The sequence below is a fragment of the Saimiri boliviensis genome, chromosome 13 (genome assembly GCF_048565385.1).
Source record: "Saimiri boliviensis isolate mSaiBol1 chromosome 13, mSaiBol1.pri, whole genome shotgun sequence".
NCBI lineage: Eukaryota > Metazoa > Chordata > Mammalia > Primates > Cebidae > Saimiri > Saimiri boliviensis.
The window spans coordinates 94,551,281-94,573,876 of NC_133461.1; the positions used below are offsets into that span (position 1 = coordinate 94,551,281).

Genomic DNA, 22,596 nt, shown 5'->3' on the forward strand with positions numbered 1-22,596 from the left:
CCTCAAGGATGGAAAATGCCCTCCAGTGGAAATGGCTTTCCACTCTGCTTCTGCTGAATTTTCCTCCAAGATTTCCTCTAACTGTGGACTGCCAGCTCCTCCCTGATGTCTTCAGGCACCACCCCAACCTGTTCTTCCTGCAATCCACAAAGCTCCTGTCAACATCTTGACTTTCCCTCCAGTTTTCTTCCCCGTCTATGTTGACTGTGGTATTCTTCTTTCCAGCCTTTCTCCTTCATCTTGCCCTACAAAGCCACACCCGAACCACAAGTGCCAGAGAATTTGATCATTTACCTAATGTCAACAAAAGAGAAAAAAAGGAAGCTCTAGAGCCGGCTTGGCCTGAAGCACCCAAGCAGAGTTAACAAGTGGGGCCAGGGCACCCTCCTGCCCGCCACCTCGCAAGGAACTGAGAACTCTGAAACCGAGAAAGGGCCAGGCCTGCTGATCTAATCTAAGTCCCGCAGTCTCCAAGAGATCAGACTGCAGATCCCAGTCCCTGAAGTAAGAGAGGAGAGGACCACCGCAGTTGGAGAACGGCGCAAGGGCCAGGTGGCCCAAGATGCGCAGGCCACGCAGCCTCGCGGACCAGTGGCCCTGGAGAGCCTCCAGGCGCCCGGGTGGGGCCGCGATCGCGCCCCGTCAGTCACCCTAGCATGTGGGCGCGGCAGGGCGGCGCGGGCGGGTCGGCTGCGGGAGCTGTTTGGCGTCGCGGCCTGAGTGTTTGCCCAGCCCGCCTGCGCCGCTGGGGGCGCCTCTGCCTTTCCCTCCCTCCCTTCCCCGACGGCTTCTGGCAGTCAAGTGGACGTGGCGGGCGATCTGGCCACCTTGCCCAGGCGCGCCCAGCACTGGTAGGTGCTGGGGGTGGGGAGAGGTTTTGGGGAGAGGGTGCATGGGGTGGGAGTTGGGGGAAGGGAATTTCCTCCGGGCTTGCAGGGGTACCTGGGAGGCGCAGGGCCCAGAGCGGGCGGGCGGAAGACTCACCCCGCCTCCACCCTTCCACCGCGCGCGGGGCGGGCTCAGGTGCGGGGCTGGGCGCCTAGCGAGACCGCGGCGGGTGTCCGGTGTCCGGTGTCCGGTGTCCGGTGTCTGGAGCCGCTGGCTGGGTGAGTGGCGGTCCCCCGGACCCGGGGACTTGCAGGGGGTAGTGGGATGAGCTCCGAGTGGGAGGGTCTGCCAGGGCTGAGGAGACTTTTGGGGAAGTTCTGGGATCGGGTGAGGATTCGAGGCGCGTGCTTCCACCCGCGTGGAGTGCAGGCCCCGAGAGGATCCGGACTGCCCTGGAGTTTCTAGACTCCTAGCAGGAGCACAGCCCCGTCCTGCGCCCGGAGATCTTCCAAGAGGGAAGTCCCGGGAAACGGTGGCAGCCGGCGCAGCACCCCTGCAGCGCGTTCCCTGCGTGCCGGCACCCAGGGGCGCCCCCATGGGGGGTCGGGGCGCGCGCGAAGGCACGTGCAGCGCCGCCTCCCTGGGGCTCAGACCCAGACCTGGTGCCCAGTGGGCTCAACCAAGGGCGCCCCTGCCTGCTGCTGGACTCGGGGGTCACGCGGGCCCCGGCAGGAGCCACAGTTTGTAGATTTTCTGAGTTGTCTCTCCTTTCCGAGGAAGCTTAGAGAAGCAGCAAGCCTGGAACCTCCCCCTTTCAGACAGATGCTCCTCATTGCCGAAAAAGGCTTTTGTTTGATTGTTGTTTTAATAGAAACAACGACTTGGGTACCATTGCTTTAAAATTGTGAATAGATAAGTGTAAAGTATTCAGGGGCATAGATTTGGCATAAGAGTGGAATTTTCTAGGTATACTAAATCCGTGTGTACAGTAAACTCAAATTTCTGAAGAATAGTATATATTTGCAAAACTTGCCAAATTGCTGTCATCTCTGGTAATTTGTTTCATGGTCAAAAACAGCGCTTTTGCTGGTAGATGAATAAGATAAAGTTTGATTAAGAAAATAAAGTTGGACCACAGAGCTGGCTGTTTTAAAGGAATTAGAATTCAAACTGTATTGTTAATGTTATAGTTACACTGTCGGTACTACAATACTTTTAGTTATTTTTTATTTTATTAGTCCGGTGCAAAAGTAATTGTGTTTTTTCATTGTTGTTTTGTTTTTGTTTGTTGTTTGTTTTTGAGACGGAGTCTTGCGCTTTTTAGCCCAGTCTGGAATGCGATGGCGTGATCTTGACTCACTGCAGCCGCCGCCTCCCGGGTCCAGGTTCAAGCAATTCTCCTGCCTCAGCCTACCAAGTAGCTGGGATTACTGGCAGGTGCCACCACGCCTGGCTAATTTTTGTATTTTTAGTAGAGATGGGGCCAGCTGGTCTTGAATTCCAGACTTTGTGATCTGCTTGCCTCGGCCTCCCAAAGTGCTGGGATTACAGGCGTGAGCCACCGTGCCCGGCTGTAAATTGCAGTTTTTATGGCAAAAAACAGAGTTACTTTTGTTTTGGCCGTAAAAACCGCAATACTTTTGCAGAGACCTAATACTTTTAATTTTTGAGACAGGGTCTCGTTCTGTCACCCAGGCTGCAGTGCAGTGTATGATCTCGGTTCACTGAAGCCTCAAACTCTGCAGCTCAAGCAATCTTCCCGCTTCAGTCTCCCAAGTAGCTGGGACTATAGGTGCGGGCAACCACACCTGGCTAATTTTTATATTTTGTGTAGAGACAGGGTTTTGCCATGTTGCCCAAGCTGGTCTCAAACTCCTCCGCTCAAGCAATCCACCACCTCCACCTCCCGAAGTGTTGGGATTACAGGTGGAGTCACTGTGCCCGGCTTACTCTTTTTATGATTTAGGCTGTATCTTAGGCCTTTTAAAATTTTTATTTTGTTTAGGCATCAGGGTTATCCAAAAGACAGTTGTATTGTAGAATGGTGTGAAGGTGGAATCAGGCCAAGTCTATGGTATCGTGGAAAACAGCTGATTCTCTCACTGTTTAACAATCGGTGTTCAGAATAAATAGCAGGTGTGGGCTTGTTGCTTATCTTTCTCTCTCTTAAGAATGGTTTTTTGTTAGCTGAGCTTTTCCTTTATTGGATCTGGAATAACTGGAGGTTTGCTGCACTTGATATATTATGGGAAAGTCCTTTGAATTTGAATCAGTATCAGCAATGATTATTTGTCCTTGTCAGAGAGTGAAAGTGGGAAAACCTGGTTAGTTAATTTCCTCATTTCTCTTTCTTCTACCCTGGCTCTACCAGACTCTTTCACTTCATGGTAGATTATGTCACATAAACCACATATTATGAGGAGTCACAGACTGAACTGGCCCTCATTTCACAGATGAGGAAACTGAGTCCCAAGAAGGCGAGGTGACAGCCTAGAGTCATGCTGCTCATTAGAGGCAGAGCTGGCAATTGAGGTTGAATTGTCTCTGGGTGTCTTGGATGCACTGTGCTGAGCTTGAGTTGGGGTCTGAGAAAGGCTTGGGGTGGGGGTTAGGGAATGGGAATTAGGGGGTGAAGGGGAGAGGTAATTTACACCAGCACCATTCAGCAGCCACAGAATAGCCACATCATCAGCAGCCTGACCACAGATAGCTGTTGGCTGGGTCCCCCAAGTATTCTTGGAGGCGCAAGGAAGCCAGGGTCTTTCCTTCAAGATGAACTAGTTAACTTGAATGTTAGAAAACCACGTTTGCTATAAAAGGTAAAACAAAACAGCATAAAATGGAAATAATATGAGCATTTCATCACAGAGGTGCCGTGAACCTCCTTGCACATGTGAGAGGCTGTGCTGTTTGCACTGTTCTTAGTGTTTGTTTGGAAGGGGAAATTGTGGAGACGAAGTGGATGACTAAGTGCAAAGGGAAATGGAGAAGACTAAGTGGCCGGCGAAGAAATGAGTAAACAATGTCCACGCCTGGGCCACTGTGGCAGTCGGTTCCTTGCTGTCCTTCCTGGCTGGGGTGTGTTCAATACGTGGTTTCCCCTAAGCTTAGCAGCAATTAACCAGGAGGAGGCTTTTGCCCTGTGTCTAGTACCCTCAGTTCAGCATTTCTGTGACTGCGGGAATTTGCTGGCTTTCATTCTGAAATTTTATACCTGGCACCACATCCTGCTGTTCTGATTCTGGGCACACAAACTCACAGAAAAGTTCTCTGTGTTGTGGATTATAGTGAAGCTGACTTAGAGCTGAACTGCCAAGCTCTGACACTTACCAGCTGCCGACCTGTGCTCTATCTTCCTAATCTGTAAAATGGGCATAGTGAGGGACTGGACTCAAAGGGTAATTGTGAGTATGAAGTGGCTCATGCCTATAATCCCAGCACTTTGGGAGGCCGAGGCAGGTGGATCACCTGAGGTCAGGAGTTCGAGACCAACTTGACCAACATGGAGAACCCCCCTTCTCTACTAAAAATACAAAATTCGTCAGGCATGGTGGTATATGCCTGTAGTCCTAGCTACTTGGGAGGCTGAGGCAGGAGAATTGCTTGAATCCAGGAGGCAGAGGTTGCGGTGAGCCAAGATAGTGCGATTGCCCTCCAGCCTGAGCAACTAGAGTGAAACTCCATCTAAAAAAATAAATAAATAAATTAGCTAAAAGAACAAAGATGGTGCCTGGTACAAGAATTGTTAGCTGTGTTATCACAAATATGCAAGGGGTGGGGAGAGAGAGGAGGAATGTGACTTTGGCATGTTAAGAGTTTTAGATTTTAGATTCTGCCCACACCTTGAATTCACTGTATTCAAAATGGGAAACAGAGCAGAAGTCTCAAACCTTACTGAACTGTTCATTTTCTGCCGTGTTTGATTTCTGCAAAAGTCAACCATTGCAACATAGGGATATTTACTGGAATGTCAAGGAGTCATTCCCTTTGGTTTCTTACCACTTTATCTCAGAGCCTGTGGGTTTCATTGGCTCCACCCTTTGGGAAGCTGCTAGAAACCAAAAGGCAAGGAATTATTACAAGACATTCATTTTTTTGGCCGTTCAAGCCTTTGAGGGTATCTCAATGCAGAATACAAAGTTCACAAGGGGACCTGGGAGGGGTGTGACATTACTTTTAATCCTTTAAAATTTTTCTCTTTGGCCGGGCGCGGTGGCTCACGCCTGTAATCCCAGCACTTTGGGAGGCCAAGGCGGGTGGATCACCAGGTCAAGAGATCGAGACCATCCTGGTCAATATGGTGAAACCTCATCTCTACCAAAACTACAAAAAATTAGCTGGGCATGGTGGCACGTGCCTGTAATCCCAGCTACTCAGGAGGCTGAGGCAGGAGAATTGCCTGAACCCAGGAGGCGGAGGTTGCGGTGAGCCAAGATCGCGCCATTGCACTCCAGCCTGGGTAACAAGAGTGAAACTCCGCCTCAAAAAAAAAATTTTTTTTTTCTCTTAATATTTGGTTCCATTTGGATTCTGGTAGTTGAATGCTGCTGAGACTATCGGTTGTTGTCAGTAGGGATAGTTGTAAGTTCATCAAGGCTCTGGCTTCACAATGAATAGTCAGCGAATCTAAGTGCTGCATATCCACGCTGCTCTGGGATAGCCTGGCTATGGAGTGTGCTTCTCTCAAAAGACTGGTGTTAAGTCAAGAAACAACTTTGCAAGGAATAGGGGGAAGAAGGAAAGCTGAAGGAGGCTCCCAGATGGTGAGAGGAACATTACACATCTAGCTGTATCAATGACAGGTAAAGGAAATAAGAGAAACCAACACTATTATGGCCACAATGTGGCTAAGTGACTTGTCTGAAGTTTAAGAGTGTTTGAACATAATATGGAGAAACAAGATATTTGAGAGCACGTGGCAAGATTATTGAGGTGTTATTGTAAGTGCCAAATTATTGGTCAATTTCTTAGAACACAGGTGACTCTGAAAAAGTTGTAAGTTTTTTATTTTTTATTTTTTAATCTTACTACATGAAATCCAGTCTTTTGTTTTCCAGAATGGAAATATTTACATAGTTTTCTTCTAATTACAAAAGTATGATGGTTTGTGAGACTTAGAAATTATTTTTTTAAAAAAGGGAGAGAGAGAGAAAAAAAAAAGTATAACAGTTTGGTAATAGTTTTAAGCCAACCAAATAGAACTGTGGAAAGAAGAATGAAACCTCAGTAGGATTTCCATCCCCAGGAGAACCTCTGGGAAGCCACTGTGCATGCTCAATTTATAGCTTCTCTTTCAAGGAACCATATAGTAAACTCATATAATTCAAGGATCCTTTGTTATAAACCTAATGACCTCTTCATGTCTGTCAATTTAGATTTTATTGAACTAGATTATCTGGAAAAAGCACACCTAAAACTTGGTGACCTTCCAATGTGTAGATGAATGTTGTGTCTTGCACCTGCCCTGATTTTCATGGCCCTAGTAGGTTGTCTGGGAATCACATTATTCTTTTGTGAAGATGAAAGTACAAAATTGTGTTTATTTAATGCTATGTTTTAAGGAAATTACAGAAATTGCCTAGTGGTCTAATTTTGATTTTTTCCATTTTCTTCCTTGAGCATGGCTCTATTTTGGTTTGGTTTGGGGTAAGTTACTCTGTGATACCTCAAAAATGGTATTTTCTTTTGAAATAGGTACTTTGCAAAGAGCCTTTTAATTTCTTCCCGTGACCTTTTTCTTTTCTTTCTTTTTTCAACCACACAGTTGGTGGTTTTTTTAGGCTCTGGGATAATTGGGATAATAATATATTTGCTTAGTTGGGAGCGGGACAAACCTCTGTGAACTTTTTTGTTTCCTCGAGATTGACCTGTATAAAGTTAGGGTTTGTTTTCTTTTCTGTTTTGATAAAGTATCTTTAGAAATTACATGATAGAGGTTATACAAACTCTTAACAAAGTGTGCCTCAGGTTTTCTTCTTCTCTTTTGCCCTGAAATGGAAAGTGATACTGTATTTCCTCCAAGCTTTTCTTTTAAAACCTGTCCTAGCCAGTGTCCACACATTTTTAACACACTGCCTGAATTTGGGCTCTTTCTCTTTGCAGGTTCATTGAACAGCATTTTGGACAGGACATTTGGTGCCAGGTCTCAGGAGCCAGTTTGCTGAATTATTGTCCCGGTCATCCAGGATCGTGAGCCATTTGAGAAGGTTCGTGGACACGCCCAAGTGCCAGGACAGGTGGAGGCACACCTGGAGGCCAGTTTCAGGAACTTTTGCCACAGGTATAAAAGACTCCAGAACTGCAAAGATGCTGAAACAGATACTGTCGGAAATGTACATAGATCCTGATCTACTGGCAGAGCTCAGCGAAGAACAGAAACAGATCCTGTTCTTCAAGATGAGAGAGGAACAGATCCGACGATGGAAAGAAAGAGAAGCAGCAATGGAAAGAAAGGAGTCCCTGCCAGCGAAACACAGACCAAAGAAAGGTAAACTTAGCCACGTTTCTTCTGTGAATGTGCTGGTAGAATAGCTCCTGGCTTGCTTTGACAATTTCACACTAGTCACAAGCAAAGCAGGCGCAAATTCCGGTTTGGCAGATGAATCCTAAATGTTATTGAGAATCTAATAGTGCAGTCTAGCCACTTGAAGTCTACACACACACGTAGCATTCACCATGGAGTTGCATAGCTGTAAGGAAATCTCTTACTTGAAACCAGACTGACCTGAAGCTGTAGTAAAAAGTCATCTGTGGGGTTTGATTTGAGGGCTGTTAAGAAAGGTCTCTTTTTTATTGTTACTGATACCTAATACTCCACTATCAGAACACAAAGCTCTTGTATCAATATATTTATAGCAATTGTGTTTGCATTTCTTAGACCTCAAGAGATTTTTCTTTGAGGTATCATTTTAGGGAACAGCCTCTCTTAAAATGGGAGGAACTGCTATAAGAAAAAAAATTGTAATTTTTTTTTTTTTTTTAGCATGAATGAGTTTTTCATACGCACATATGCAAGGTCACACCACCAATGCTCAGTTCTATTGGATTATTTTACCCTAGGTGAGAGAGCAAGACCCTGTCTCAAAAAGAAAAAAAAAAGACTTAAAGCATATACACATACAGATACAGAAAAACACACATTGCCTACCCTCCTTACTCCATTCTCACTACTCCCATGCCCTGGCCCTGCTGTTCAGATGTAATCCTTTCCGCATTACCAAAGAAATCTCTGGTTCTTTTGAGACCATGGGGAAGGAAATCTTTGTACATTAAGACTTAAAGCAGACCAGGTGTGGTGAGTGGCTCATGCCTGTCATTGCAGCAGTATGGGAGGCGGAGGTGGGAGGATCACTTGAGTCCAGGAGTTCCGACCAGCCTGGGCAATATAGTGAGACCTTGTGTTTAGGAAAAATAAAAATTAGCTGGGCATGGTGGTGCGAGCCTATAGTCCCAACTAGTTAGGAGGCCGAGGTGGGATAATTGCTTGAGCTCAGGAGGTTGAGGCTGCACTGAGCCGAAATCATGCTTCTGTGCTCCACCCTGGGTGACAGAGATAGCTCCTGTCTCCAAAAAAAAAAAAAAAAAAAAAAAAAAAAAAAAAGCATATACACATATAGATATAGAAAAACACACATTGTCTACCCCTCTCATTCCATTCTCACTACACCCACACCTCCGCCCTGCTGTTCACATGCAAAATTTGTCATGGGTGAATACATAAGTTGTAAAAACACGGTACACTTTTCAAGGTCACTTGCAGAGGCATCCAAGACCAATCTCTTTCATGTTTCATTAAACCAGGAGAATAAAATTTCATAAAATCACATAGGGTTTCAAAGACTGAGAAAATGAATCTCATTTGCATGCCTGGTATATGCCCAGGTTCAGAAAGGAAGTTGTGTAGTGTCCTTTAGTTTTACTGACTTTGATTAAAACTTCTTTCCAATGATGCCTTTATCAAGATAAGGAAATAAACAACAATAGATCATTTACTCTTGTTATGACTAATACAACTATTTATGAAACACCTACTGTTTCAGATACTACATGAAGCACTTTTACGTACATAATTCCTAACCTTCACCAAACTTCTGCAAAGTCAGCGTTGACAGTCCTATTTTATAGATGATGAAACTTAGAGAAGTTCAGTTTTTGTTTGTTTGCTTTTTTGAGATCGAGTCTCACTCTGTTGCCCTGGCTGGAGTGCAGTGGTGCAATCTCACCTCAGTGCAACCTCCATCTCTTGGATTCAAGCAATTATCCTGCCTCAGGCTTCCGAGTAGCTGGGATTACAGGCGTATGCCGCCACACCCAGCTGATTTTTGTATTTTTAGTAGATACAGGGTTTCATCATGTTGGCCAGGGTGGTCTTGAACTCCAGACATCAAATGATCCACCCACCTCGGCCTCCCAAAATGCTAAAATTACAGACCTGAGCCCCACACCTGGCCATGAAACTTAGATACGCTGAGTAATACACAAGGTTACACCACCAATTGATGCCCAGTTCTGTTGGATTTTGCAATATTCTGCACAATCCAAAATATCACTTTTCCTCCAACAAACAACATGGGCAAACTGAATCATAATGCTTATCTTTCTGGACTGGTTTATGCATCTCCTTGGATTCTCTAGTCAGAGTTTTTCAGTTATAATTTTGGGCCTCTTCTGGGCACCATGTTCATTGTGAACCTAATATATATGAGTGTAATGGGGTGACCTTGGGGACTGGCAGCCAAAGGGTTCCTGCCGCTAGAGTCAATGGCCCAGATTCTGTTAGACTTTGAGTTTCTCGTGTTTGCTGAATTAGTCTTCTTGTGATGACTTAAGACAATAATTTCAGTTTCTTTGCTTAAATTTTTAATTTGTAGAGTTTTGTATCTACCTCTCAGAAACCCATCATATATGCGGATATATATGATGAAAGTTCTGTCAATATCTTACATCAAATTGTATTACCCCCTTAAATTGAAAACTTGGAAAAATATATTTTGTATTAAATTGGTTCCTCTTCTGACTACAGAAAAGGAAGAAGTTTCCTCCACTCCCACTAAAGTCGCATAACTTCTCTTTCATCTTTGCTCTGTCTTTGAAGATACAGCCATAGACTGCCCAAAGCAATGTCATGGCTGGTGCTGCCAGTGGTGTTTATCTGTGCTGCAGACCTGCTAAGCCTGTGACCCTTGTGGGTTGAGAGGTCACTTGCACATCTGCTCCCTGAAAGCCTGTGCTCCCTGCCTCGTCAGTCCTACCTTTCTGGCTAGTCCTGGGCCAAGTGTTGCTTTTCCTTAGCAGTGCTTAGCCACATGGTGGTTTTGAAGGTTTCATTTCATTAAAGACATCATATGCCACCCCTGTCATTCATTGACAACCTCTAGCTTGTCACTTAGAAGTTCTTTCATTGTCATCTGGTCATTTTTCCAAATAAATACACAGACCCCTGTGCTGAGTGTTTAGGGAGCATCATTAAAATGGTTATGTGTTGTACATCACAGGAACTTGTTTACTTTTTTTTTTTTTTTTTTTTTTGAGACAGAGTCTCACTCTGTCATCCAGGCTGTAGTGCAGTGGTGCGATCTCAACTCACTGCAACTTGTGCCTCCCAGCTCCAGGTGATTCTCCTGCCTCAGCCTCCTGAGTGAGTAGCTAGGATTATAAGCACCTGCCATCATGCCCAGCTAATGTTTGTATTTTTAGTAGAGATGGTGTTTCACCATGTTGGCCAGCCTGGTCTCAAACTCCTGACCTCATGTGATCTACCTGCCTCCGCCTCCCAAAGTGTTGGGATTATAGGCATGAGCCACTAAGCCTGGCTTGTCTACTTTTTAGCAATCTGAATGCTGAAGTAGAAGGGGCTGAAAAACTATCAGCATGTGAATTTAAATTAGTACCATATGAGAAGATCATTTCTGATTGATTTATTGGGAGAATGTGATTCTTAGGGAGAGATGTATGGACCTGCTCTGCTTGCTAGGGTAGAATTAGAGGTCTACAGCCTCACTGTCCAGTGCAGTCACCACTAGCCACATGTGGCTCCTGAGCACAGGATATGAGGCTAGTCTGGGTTAAAGTGTGCTATACATGTAAACTCTCAGATTTCAAAGACTTGGTAGAAGGAACAGAAAATGCCACGTTAATAATTGTATACTCCTTATATATAGAACTGATAATATTTTATATATCTTGGCTAAAGTAAAATATTTAAGTTAATTTCACCTGTTCCTTTAGATTTTATTTATTTATTTATTTATTTGAGGCAGAATCTCTTGTTCTGTCACCTGGGTTGGAGTGCAGTGGTGTGATCTCAGCTCACTACAACCTCTGCCTCCTGAATTCAAGTGATTCTCCTGCCTCACCCTCCCGAGTAGCTGGGATTACTGGTGTGCACCACCATGCCCAGCTAATTGTTGTATTTTTCATAAAGATGGGGTTTCACCATGTTGGCCAGGCTGGTCTCAAACTGCTGACCTCAGGTGGTCCACCAGCCTTGGCCTCCCAAAGTGCTGGGATTACAGGTGTGAGCCACTGCACTTGGCCTCCTTTTGAATTTTTAAATATGGTTACTAGAAAAGTGATAGTTACTGATATGGCACACATTTCTACAGTGCTGGTCTAGACTATAATGGTAGCACCAGCCAGCATTCAATACATTTAACTGGGTATCAGACCCTGAGTGGTGAGCTTAAGTATATTATCTTATTAAGTAATCACAGCCAAGCCTAAAGTGTGTGTTGCTATGCACGTTTTACAGATGAGGAAAGTCATGCTCAGGGACATTCATTAACTTGGCCAGGGCAAACAGTAAGTGACAGCTGGAATAGATCCCGGATCGGATTCTCCCAAAGCCAGCACTGTTAACAAATAAACTACACATAGAGCTTCACTGGAGCTTAATGTCAGTGACTTTTGTCGGTAGGTGCCTTGCATTCATATAAAACATGTGCTCGCATCGGAAATCTGCCACGGGGCCTTCTTCTTGGGTGGTTTTATTGGGTAACACAAAGAGAAGACGCTTTGGCTTAGCAGCATTTGTTTCCCAGCATTTGTTTCATGGGGTCTTTATCAAGTTGATGGAAACTTAATGCAGTAGACTGGGATCTGGTTCCTATGTGTGGTGCCAGAGGGGCTATGCCCTTGTAACAGACCTGGATTCATACAGCTTCATTTGCTGTATTCTCATTGTTCCCAAGGTGGCTGATCCTTTATGCAAAGCCTTCCTTCCTTTTTTGTGAAGTAATGTTACGGCCATTGGTTTGTGCCGTTGACAGTGTCTGCGTCCCTGCCTTTCCGTCTTGAACTCACTGCATGGAATAGGGCTGGTAGTGCAGGGGCATCAGCTGCTGGATTCAGTTCTTATCTTGATCAATTCCTCAGTCGCCTCTGACTCTAGATGCCTGTTGGCATCTCTCTCTTTGAGTTGCCACTCACTCATGAGTCTCTTGTACTCTTCCCATTTTTTTTTTCTTCTCTACCTGCTCCTTAAATATCTGTTTTCCCCAGGGGGTGCCTCACACTGCATTGGTGGTTTGTGATTTTGAAATGAGGCTGGGAGCTCATAGACTCCTTTGAAAATTTACTGAAAGCTTGGAGCTAGGAAAACGCATGCAGATACCATTCTGTGTATAATCTCACAATGTTCACAGACTCCCAGAAGCTCGTTAGACGACTCTTAGAAGTTTACAGGTCTTAGGATAAGGTAGAAGTTCATATTATTTCCCTAGGGCAACTCTTCTTCTTCTTCTTCTTTTTTTTTTTTCATTTGGAGACAGATTCTGGCTCTGTTGCCCAGGCTGGAGTGCAGTTACATGATCTCAGCTCATGATCTCGGCTCTCTGCAACCTCCATCCCCTGGGTTCAAGCAATTCTCTGAGCCTCTGGAGTAGCTGGGATTACAGGCACTTGCCACCATGCCCAGCTAATTTTTTGTATTTTTGGTAGAGACAGGGTTTCCCCATCTTGGCCAGGCTGGTCTTGGACTCCTGACCTTGTGATCCAGCTGCCTCGGACTCCCAAAGTACTAGTATTACAGGCTTGAGCCATCGTGCCTGGCCCCCTAGAGCAACTCTTCTGCCCTTAAAGGTGAGACATCGCCTTTATGCCAGGGACTTTCAAACCCAGATTGTCTTACCTGAGTGTCAGTTGCCTGGTGAACACTTCTGTTCACAAGACACACCAGCCCCGCAAGCTTGATGCAAAACCCAATTCATCAGCATCACTCCAGCTTTCTCCAGCATCCGCTGGTCCTGACGCCTACTCTCTATCATGATGAGTGGTACTGCTCTGTTCCCAGTCACCAAAATCAGAACTCCAGGAGCCACCTTGGTTTATCCCTGACCCTCACCCACCCACCTAGTCACTGACACCTTGGATTTTGCTTCATCTGTTCCATTTCATAGAGATTTCCCCCTACCAGGATATTGGTCTGTTAGCATGTGCCAAGCATTAGCTTTGTATTTATGATTTCATTTAATCTTCACAAGAATCCAGTCAGGTCAATTTTTCCCCTTTATTGTTACAAACAAGGAACCATACTTAGAGACATAATTTGCATGAGTCGGTGGTGGAGTCAGAATTCGAACTCAGGTCCAGTTCAACTCCCAGTCGATCCTGAACTACTGGTCCTTAGCTCCAGTTCTCGATCTCCCTGACTCTGGGCTTTATAATTTAAGTGGGACTGGCTTCCTAGCTGCATGGTGAACACCTTTTTTGGGTAACGTTATCAGAGCCCTTTCACCTTCCCTGAGCCACAGGCTCCACTGCTCTCCTCTTGTGTATTTTCTAGTTCTTCCGTCTGCTTTTCCAGCAAAAGCTCTCTCATTTCTATAGCGCCCCTGCTTCCCCAGGCTGTCGTGCCAGGCAGGCTCCCCAAGTTTCTGTCCTGTGTCTCTAAATAAACAGAAAATTTTATTAAAATGTTTAAAAATTGACTTCAGTATTAATGATTCCAGGATTGTTACCTATGCTAACAAACATAGGAAATCACAAGGAAAGCAACAGTTGGAATAATTTCAGGAAGTTCTGACAGGAATCGGCCTTGACCTTCATTGAAATGAATTCAGGGCTAGACCTAGCCTTTTCTTTACTTTTTTTCTTTTTTCTTTTTCTTTTTCTTTCTTTCTTTTTTTTTTTTTTCTTTTTTTTTTTTTTTTTGATACCTAGTCTTGCTCTGTTGCCAGGCTGGAGTGCAGTGGTGTGATCTTGGCTCACTGCAACCTTGGCCTCCCAGGTTCAAGCGATTCTTCTGCCTCAGCCTCCTGAGTAACTGGGACTACAGGCATGTGCCACTATGCCTGGCTTTTATTTTTATTTTTATTTTTTTTTGTATTTTTAGTAGAGATGGGGTTTCACTATATTAGCCAGGATGCTCTCGATCTCCTGACCTTGTGATTCACCTGCCTTCACCTCCCAAAGTGCTGGGATTACAGGCATAAGTCACCATGCCCGGCCAGACCTAGTCTTTTCATCACCCCACTGCTCTGTGGGACCAGGAAAGAGCATGATGGTGACCTCACACCTTCGCTTGCCCAGCAGGGTCCCGTGTATGGTTGCCACCCCAGTGCCCATTTTCAGTGGCTCCATTTTTACCCTCCAAAGCATTTCAGTTTGGACCATATGCAACAAGTCAGCCTTAAACAGGTTTTGCCACCACTCACGCAGAATAGTTTTGAATTCTGGTCTTAGTGTTCACTAGCTCTGTGATCTTGGGCAATGTATTTAAATTCCTTAAGCCTCAACTTCCTCGTTGTAAAATAGGTGAGTAATCACCTGAGATGATACTTAGTGACAGATCAGGCACAGACATCAACCAGTCAGAAGGGATGTGGCCCCTTCCAGCTGGGCATTCATCTTCTGGTTTCTGGATCAGTTGAGGGGAATGGGGGTGTCCTAGAGGAGAGGCCAGAGGGAAGGAAGATCCACTTGGGACAGTAAGGCAGTGGTTTCTGGGAGTCTGCCAGCATGGTAACAGCCTTGGTGTTGGTGGCCACCTTGCTTCCAGCAGCCCCGATGAGACCCCGTGGTATTTAATATGGATCGTTGCTACCACTGTTCCCTGTACTTCATAGGAGGCCCTAGTGTTGATTTTCTTTTGCTGCTGTTGGCTTGATCTTCTCTTCATGGGGATAAAGTGCATGATTCTCCTTCACTTCCTCTCCACTCTCTCTCCCCACGTCACATGGGTGTGCGTAGTGTGTGTGTGAGAGCATGTGCACATGCCTCTCCCCCTTCTCACGCACACACATCTTTTACTATTATTGCCCTTCAGATTGGATCCACTCGGGTACGGACTAAGGACTGACTCCTCTAAGCTGAGTCTTAGCCCTTGGTCTCCACCTTAGCTGAGTCTAAGGCTGGCATTCACCATCCCTGAAGAGCTAGTCCACACTGATGCCCAGTCTCACCCTCAGGCACCCCTGTTGAACCCATCATCTGGGAATGAATCCAATACAACAGTGTTGTGACTGACATCTCGCTGCAGTCTAGGACTGGTCCAAGCCCGGCCATCTCCTTGCTAGGGACATGTGTCACCCCACTTTTATGTGATGTGTTTCAATACTGCCTAGTTATAGGAGGCACCACAGGGAAAAGTCTCTCAGACCTTAGAAGAGGTTTCTCTGCAGAATGAAGTGTGGACATGTATCTCTACTTGGTAGTCCTTTGTGGTGTGGTACTGAGCACGACTGACCCACCTTTCCAGAAAAGTTGGTTTTGGAAAAACTCTTCAAGAAACCCCCAAGATAGCACACATGAAGAGCCCTGCAGTGTATAAACATGATTTAAAGACTGGGAAGAAAGACCCTGTAATTAAACGGAAGTGCTATAAAAAGCTCCCTCCCTCACTCACCTCTGATTAAAGAGTGCATGTAATTTCAAGGTGAAGCAGACAGAATATCCAGAATGCCTGGGCAGTACTCAAGCAGAAAAAGATGCATGCCCCATTAGGCTCCCTGAAATGTACCCTAAGGAAGCACACTTAAGGAGGCACGCTGCGTGCAGAAATGTGGTTCTGTGTATCTTCATTTTCAACTTCTCTTACCAGACTGGAGCTTTCCTCACCTCCTTGTTAACACTATTCTTCACTTGCACCTCCTTCTGTCCATCATTTCCTGGGCGTCATCCTTGACACCCTTACTCTCGCCCCTTTCAACACCCCAGGTATATTACTCCCTGCCTGTGTTTCTCCTATTTAAAGAAATCATTGAGCTTTCTGTGCTCTTCAAGTGCTCTTTCTGTCCTTTGGCTCTGCGGAGCAGAGCTGGGAATGTAGCAGAACTCAGTGAATACTTGCTGAACCAAGGACGGAATCCTCCTTTCTTCTTCACAGTGAGCAGACTGACTTGTCGGCACCAGTTCTCGCCATCGCTTCCATCTCACCTTTGTAGCCTGTCCCTACCTGCGTCCCTCAAAGGAGTCTCTCTGAAGTCCAAGGCTGCCTGGCCGCTTCCTCAGTCTGCACCATCCTCCCCTTCATCTCAGCAGGGAGGACTTAACTCTGCCCTGTCCCTTTCCTCTGTCGGTGACATGGCAGGACCTACCTTCTCCCTTTAATATGGAACGTTGCTACCACTGTTCCCTGTACTTAATAGGAGGCCATGGTGTTGATTCTCTGGTCTCCTCTACTGTTTGGCTATTTGGGGACTCAGAATCCTCCATGTTTTTCATTTGTCTATTGTTAATCAGGACTGTCTTTTCTCTCCCCTTTCTTCTGCCCTCTGAATAAAGCACCTGTTTTCCAAGGTTCTCTTCCTGGCTTCATTCTCTCCATGAGCTCGTCTATACCAGCGCCTTCGATGACGACATCTACAGAGCCATTCCCAAGTCTACACGGCCAATCTCAGCCTCACCTCTGAGCTCCAGTTCTCTAGATTCCAGACGTCCATTGAATGTCCCCATGTGGATTTCTAGTAAAAATAAAAATAATGTAGTCTACACTTCCAGAACAGCTCTTTTTTAAAAATTATTCCTTAATCAGATTAATTTTCTTGTCACTATTTGTGCCTGTCACCTGCTGTGCTCCCAGTTAGTGAGTTTCAGGATTCTGACATCATCTTTGAGTCCTTCCTTGAATCCAGGGGCCTTGAACCTGGCTATATTCTTGAACACCATCTTTTCCTATGCCTGCTCTGTTTAGGACTTGACTGCCTCGCTCCTGGTCTTTTCACCCCTAGTCTCTCCCCATTCTTTCCCCAAATGCTGATGGAACACCCACCACATACCACCCTGGTCCATCCTACACACTGATGTGCACAGCAGAGTTTTCTCAATCACTTTCTGATCCTAGCACCACCTGATCAGAATATTCATGTGTTCTTCATTGGCTACTCAGATAAAGGATGTGGAACTAATACATTCTGAGCATTTGTCACCTAGCAGGCCTGTGAGGTATGACTTTCTTACCTCTGTTTATTATAGAAGGAACTCAGGCTTGGAGACATAATTTGATGTATGCATGATCTCGTAACCTGCCAGGGGTAAAACTGGGATTTTACTATAGCTTTCTGGCTCAACTGCAGTACAGGGCCTAACTTTGGTTCTTTAGCCAGGTGTGTGGGACCCTGTGCCACGTGGCCCTCTGCTCCCCTGAGTGTGGTCAGCCTGTGCCACACACATGCAGGTGACTTCTGGCACCCCTCTTGGCCCTGGTGGTGATTCCCTTCTCTGTTCTTTGGCCACCCTGTTCTTTGCATGCAATGCCAAACCCACCGTCACTCTCTGTCTAAATTACATTTCCATCCTTCCATCCTCAGTACAAAGAACTTGTCTTATTTCTCCTCTGTCTTTCCAGAGCAATCTCTCCATCCCTTGCATCCTCACAGGACTTAGCAGAATATCCTCTATGGTTATAATGTAGTCTGCCCTGGCTCTCCAGGGGGTTAGTTCCTTTATCTAAGCATTCCCATAGCATCCTTTGGCAACCCTCCCGCTACCTTTCCAAGTTCTAATACTTTTATAATTAGTATCCATGTCTGCTTCCCACAACTAGAATGTTAGTTTCCTGCAGACAGGGACTGGGCTGTCTTATCCTAAGTGTTTACCTGTGTGATATGGTTTGGCTCTGTGTCCCCACCCACACCTCAACTTGAACTGTACTCCCATAATTCCCACATGTTGTGGGAGGGACCTGGTAGAGATAATTAAATCAGGAGGACAGTTTCCCCCATGCTGTTCTTGTGATAGAGAATAAGTCTCATGAGATCTGGTGGTTTTATCGGGGGTTTCTGCTTTTGCATCTTCCTCACTCCGTTTGCCTGCTGCCGTCCACATAAGACATTACTTGCTCCTCCTTACCTTCTGCCATGATCATGAGGCTTCCCCAGCCATGGAACTTTAAGTCCAATTAAACCTCTTTCTTTTGTGAATTGCTCAATTTTGGGTATGTCTTTATCAGCCATGTGAAAATGAACTAATACACTCTGTCTACTTCAGTGCCTGACACATAGTAGATATATGATGAAAATTCATTAAATAAGTCACCTAATGTCTTGCTCCTTCTCTTGTAGACTCTAGGTTACTTGCAGGGGAATGGGCACATCTCTTTCATCTCTTTCATCCTGTATCACCTGCAGCATGTAGCTCTACATCTTGCTAATAGCAAAAATTCATTTTCTGCCTTGTAAAATGAACTACAATGAAAGCCTTGAGGGTCATTCCTCATCTGGTGTGAAGCAGAGGGTATCTCAGATAACACGTTGTACTAGAACAACTTGCCCCTCCTCATAGAGCTTCAAGGAGTTCTGCAGAACCACTTGAAGCTCCTCCAGTATCCCTGCTCTCTGACTTCACTGAAGAGCTCTTGGAGGTGAGGAGTCAGCACAGAGACCATTGTCAGTGCCACTCTGTCAAGAGCCTGTTTCTCAGAATCTTGCTGACTCTGATATTTCACATCTCATTCTCTGTTTTCTTGCCAAGAACCACTATTTCTTTATGGTCACCATGTTCTCTCTGTTCCCTCCTTGAAAGCTTTCTCAACTCTGCTCCTCTACTTTGCTGTCTTCTCTGTGTTTGGCTTTGAAGCCTCAACTGTTCACATGCAGTTCTAGAATTTTTCTCCCCACCTGCAGCAATGCCCACTTTCCCTAAGAGTTTTCACCCCTGCCTGCAGCCCGTGGCTTCTCTGGAGGCTGTTCTGGGCTTTCCCAGCTGAGCTGCTGGAATCCCTCTGCTCTTCCTCTTTCTTCCCCTGGCACAATGCCACCTGCCATCCATTCTGGGTATCTTCTTCCTGCTGTCAAAAAAAAAAATACCAACAGAGAGCTACTTAGGTGAAGGCTGAGAGACTGACATAATAAAAATATTATTAGTTGCCCTGAGAGAGTATAATAAAGGGAGTTTTATGAGGTATGACAGCTTTCTAAACTTAATGAACCATCTGGCATTACCTCAAACAGAGAAGGAGCTTGCCAAGAGTTCGCACTGCTGCCCAGCCCCATTTGGGCACAGTGGGATTGATCTTCCCCTCCTTACCTGGAGGCCACATTCTCTCTTTCTCTACTGGTATAAACAGTAAACTGGAATCATTTGGTAGAGCAGACTCTGAGTCGGTTTCCTCTGCCCAGCGTCTCTATTTCGAACTTGATTATACTGCAAGAGTGTCCATTGTACCAACAAGGGTAGAAAGGGTCAAAAGAGAGCATGAGCTTGGCTTTGAGCAGCCTGCTTTGGTAATGTATCCCAAGGCCACAGTACGAAAGTCAACAATACATTGGACAGAAGACACCTTAATTGGAAACCTCCTTTGACTTAGTGTAAGAGGACTAGACACAGTCTCAGTGTGGATGTCTCACTCATCAAACAGGGCCCGGCACACGCACCAGCCAGGTGCCCTGTTCCACGCAGTCAGCATGGCTACTGGTTTGGGGTCTTGACTAGAGGTCCAGCCTTGGCCCACGGTCACCCTGGGTAGGTCTGACAGACTCAGGGATGGTCTCTGTTGGCCTCTCCCAGGTACGCTCCTCCTGCCCCCAGTTTAAGGGACACGACCCATGTGGCCGCATTTCAGGAGCACTAGGATGTAATCTAACCTGGGAGGCCAATTGTAAACAAGGGTTATTTAAGTAGCTTCACCAAGTATCATACTACCTGGTCGTATTATCTTCTCACAGGTTGGTGTGAATCTCAGATGCAACCATATAAGTAAACAATAGGCTAGCAATGATAGCAGTTAACCTCTATTGAACTCCTGTTATGTGGCAGGTACTGGGGGAAGTACTTGGCAGGGTAGCCTGCCTACTCACAGCAACCCTAGGGAGTAGATATTGGTATTCCCACTTTGCAGATGAAGAAATTGAGTCTAAAGAGCTTAATCTGTCCAAGTCACATAGCTTGTTAAGTGGCAGGGCTGGGATTTGAACTCATGCTAGTCTAAATCTAAAATGCCTCCTTATCTGAGGCAGGAGGATTGCTTGAAATCAGAAGTTTGAGACCATCCTGGGGAACAAAGCAAAACCCCATCTCTACAAAAAAATTTTTAAAATTAGCTGGGATTGGTAGTGCATGCCTGTAGTCCTAGCTGCTTGGGAGCCTGAAGTGGGATGATTGCTTGAGCCCCAGAGTTCGAGGCTACAGGGAGCTATGATCTCACCACTGTACTCAAGCCTGAATGACAGAGCAAGATGCCATTTCTAAAGGAAAATAATAAATACAAATAAAATAATAAAACCTGCTTTCCGTTCACCAATGAATTCTGTGAACATAGTATAAATGACACACCCTTGAGCAGCTGTAAAATTCTGGGTTACAGGGAGATTGTTAGATTTAAGAGATTATGGTGTGAGGTTCTAGCTCTGTTACCCTAAAGGGTAATGCAAACAATGAATGCTTTCTTCCCATTTCTTCATTTATAAAATTCCTTTTGCATGTGCGATAAAGATACCCCTAATATTTGTAAAACAAATATTTTCAGTGAAGCTGCCTCTCACTGCCACCACTACCATTGCTACCTACAAATGTTCCTGAGCAGCTGGAAGTTCTTTGCCTTATCTAATGCATATATATATTTTTTAAAGACCCTAAATACTTTAGTGATGGGAAATAGTAGTCTACAACTGAAGATATTTGTTCAATTTGAGTTTTTTGTTTGTTTGTTTGCAGAGAATGGCAAATCTGTTCATTGGAAGCTGGGAGCAGATAAGGAAGTCTGGGTCTGGGTGATGGGCGAACACCACCTAGATAAACCCTATGATGTGCTCTGTAATGAAATTATTGCTGAGAGGGCCCGGCTGAAAGAAGAACAGGAGACAGAACAGCTCAGGTATGATATCCTCAAATCAACCAGAGGCTTAAAGACTCTCCAGACTTTAGAAAACATTGCAAACATGCCTCTTGCTCACAGTATCAGGTGGGAGAGAGGGGTTGTGTTGGAGGGTCACAAAAGTCATTTTGGATCTCTGTGGAAGGTTGATTTAGACTTTTGGTCTAAAGACCTCTTGGATCTCTTTAGAAGGGTGATTTAGACTTTTTGTCTAAAGTCTTTGATAGCACTAAAGACCTCAGGAAGGTCAAATCAGCTACTTCATTCCCCCGCTTGCCATTACAGCTTTGGTCCGTATGCGTGTATGAGTTTCCCAGTGATCATCTTTGTCTGTAATAGAATCATGTTAGAGCAATGCAGACCGATGCAGCTGAGTATCAGGAATATATGTGAGAAATGCAGCAACTGTGCAAGCCTCAGACCTTCCAAGGAGATCACTTAGATCCAGGCAGCTGGATAATCAGGTTTTTTAGGTGCCTACACTGTGCAAGTCACTGGGAATTCAAAGAGGAACAGGAAACTTCCCATCTAGGGGGAGAAGTAGGCAGATGCTCTGCGCCCAGTGCAGGCTGTGATTTGTGCTGTAACTAAGGTATAAACAGAGTTTACCAAGCACAGGTGGGAACCTCTTATTCTGATTGGTGAAATCTGAAGCAGATTTTGAAAGGAGTGGTTTTCCAGCCACAGAAGGCCAGGAAAGAAAGTGCAGGCAGAGGGCTTAACCAAGACCCCTAGACTTGATTACGGATGGTTCTTGGGGGAATGACGAGGTCTTCTGAGCATTTGGAATACACTTGGGAAATTGCTTTGAAGGCCAGATTTAGGAGTTTGGACCATGTTCTGTGGACAGTGAGGTTTTTCAATAGGGAAGTGACATCAACTGGAGATGTAGGAAGATAACTTGGAGGGAAACTGAGGCAGGTGATGGTTCTCCTTTGCTGGGTACCTGGAGTGCTATGGGTGTCCTCCTCTGGCTCTGGACAGTGATGTTGACAGCCTTACTCTGAGATGACAAAGTGGAAATTGGGACAGATATGAGGACGTCAGTTCAGTTCCCAAGGGTAAGGGATGCAAAGCAGGCTCCGTGGCACGATGGTTGCTGCATTGGACTTTCAAGGTCTGGGAATGTTCCCCGCTAGTGCCTGTAACTTTAAAATTATCAGTGGATTCATGAACATAAAGGAATTCTTTAATGATTGATCAGGAGATGGTGTGTTCTAATAGGTTAACTTCTAAACCAAGAGTTGGGCAGACCTGGGTTCAGATCTTGGCTGTCTTACTATGTGGTCTTGGATGAATTATAAAATTTCTTGGAGCTCCTATAACAAAATGAGGATGACAATGTCTTCTTCATAGCATTGTGTTGAGGATGAATTTAACGTCGTTACAGCACCTAGCACATGGCTCAGCATGTTAGGAACACTCAGTAAGTGGTGTCTGTGGTTTTTTTCCCACATAATGTGAATGTCGACATCTGCTTTGGAAAAGCTCTTCCAGTTGAAGAATGTTTTTTGAGAATT

At 45.3% G+C, this 22,596-nt stretch overlaps 1 protein-coding gene across 6 annotated transcripts in view; it reads left to right on the top strand.

The window, feature by feature from the left end:
- Positions 1–346: 346 nt before the first annotated feature.
- SH2D4A (SH2 domain containing 4A) overlaps positions 347–22,596 on the top strand; it is an 86,949-nt gene continuing 64,699 nt past the window's right edge. For 4 of the 6 annotated variants that reach the window (XM_074384025.1, XM_039461121.2, XM_074384026.1 and 1 more), the window contains exons 1-3: positions 347–851; positions 6,931–7,315; positions 20,917–21,076. In XM_074384025.1, coding sequence (XP_074240126.1) covers positions 7,135–7,315; positions 20,917–21,076 — 341 coding nt within the window. In that variant the 5' untranslated portion in view covers positions 347–851; positions 6,931–7,134. Of the gene's footprint in view, positions 852–1,010; positions 1,107–6,930; positions 7,316–20,916; positions 21,077–22,596 lie in introns of those variants that run through there. The other 2 variants (XM_039461122.2, XM_074384028.1) reach the window with 1 other exon arrangement.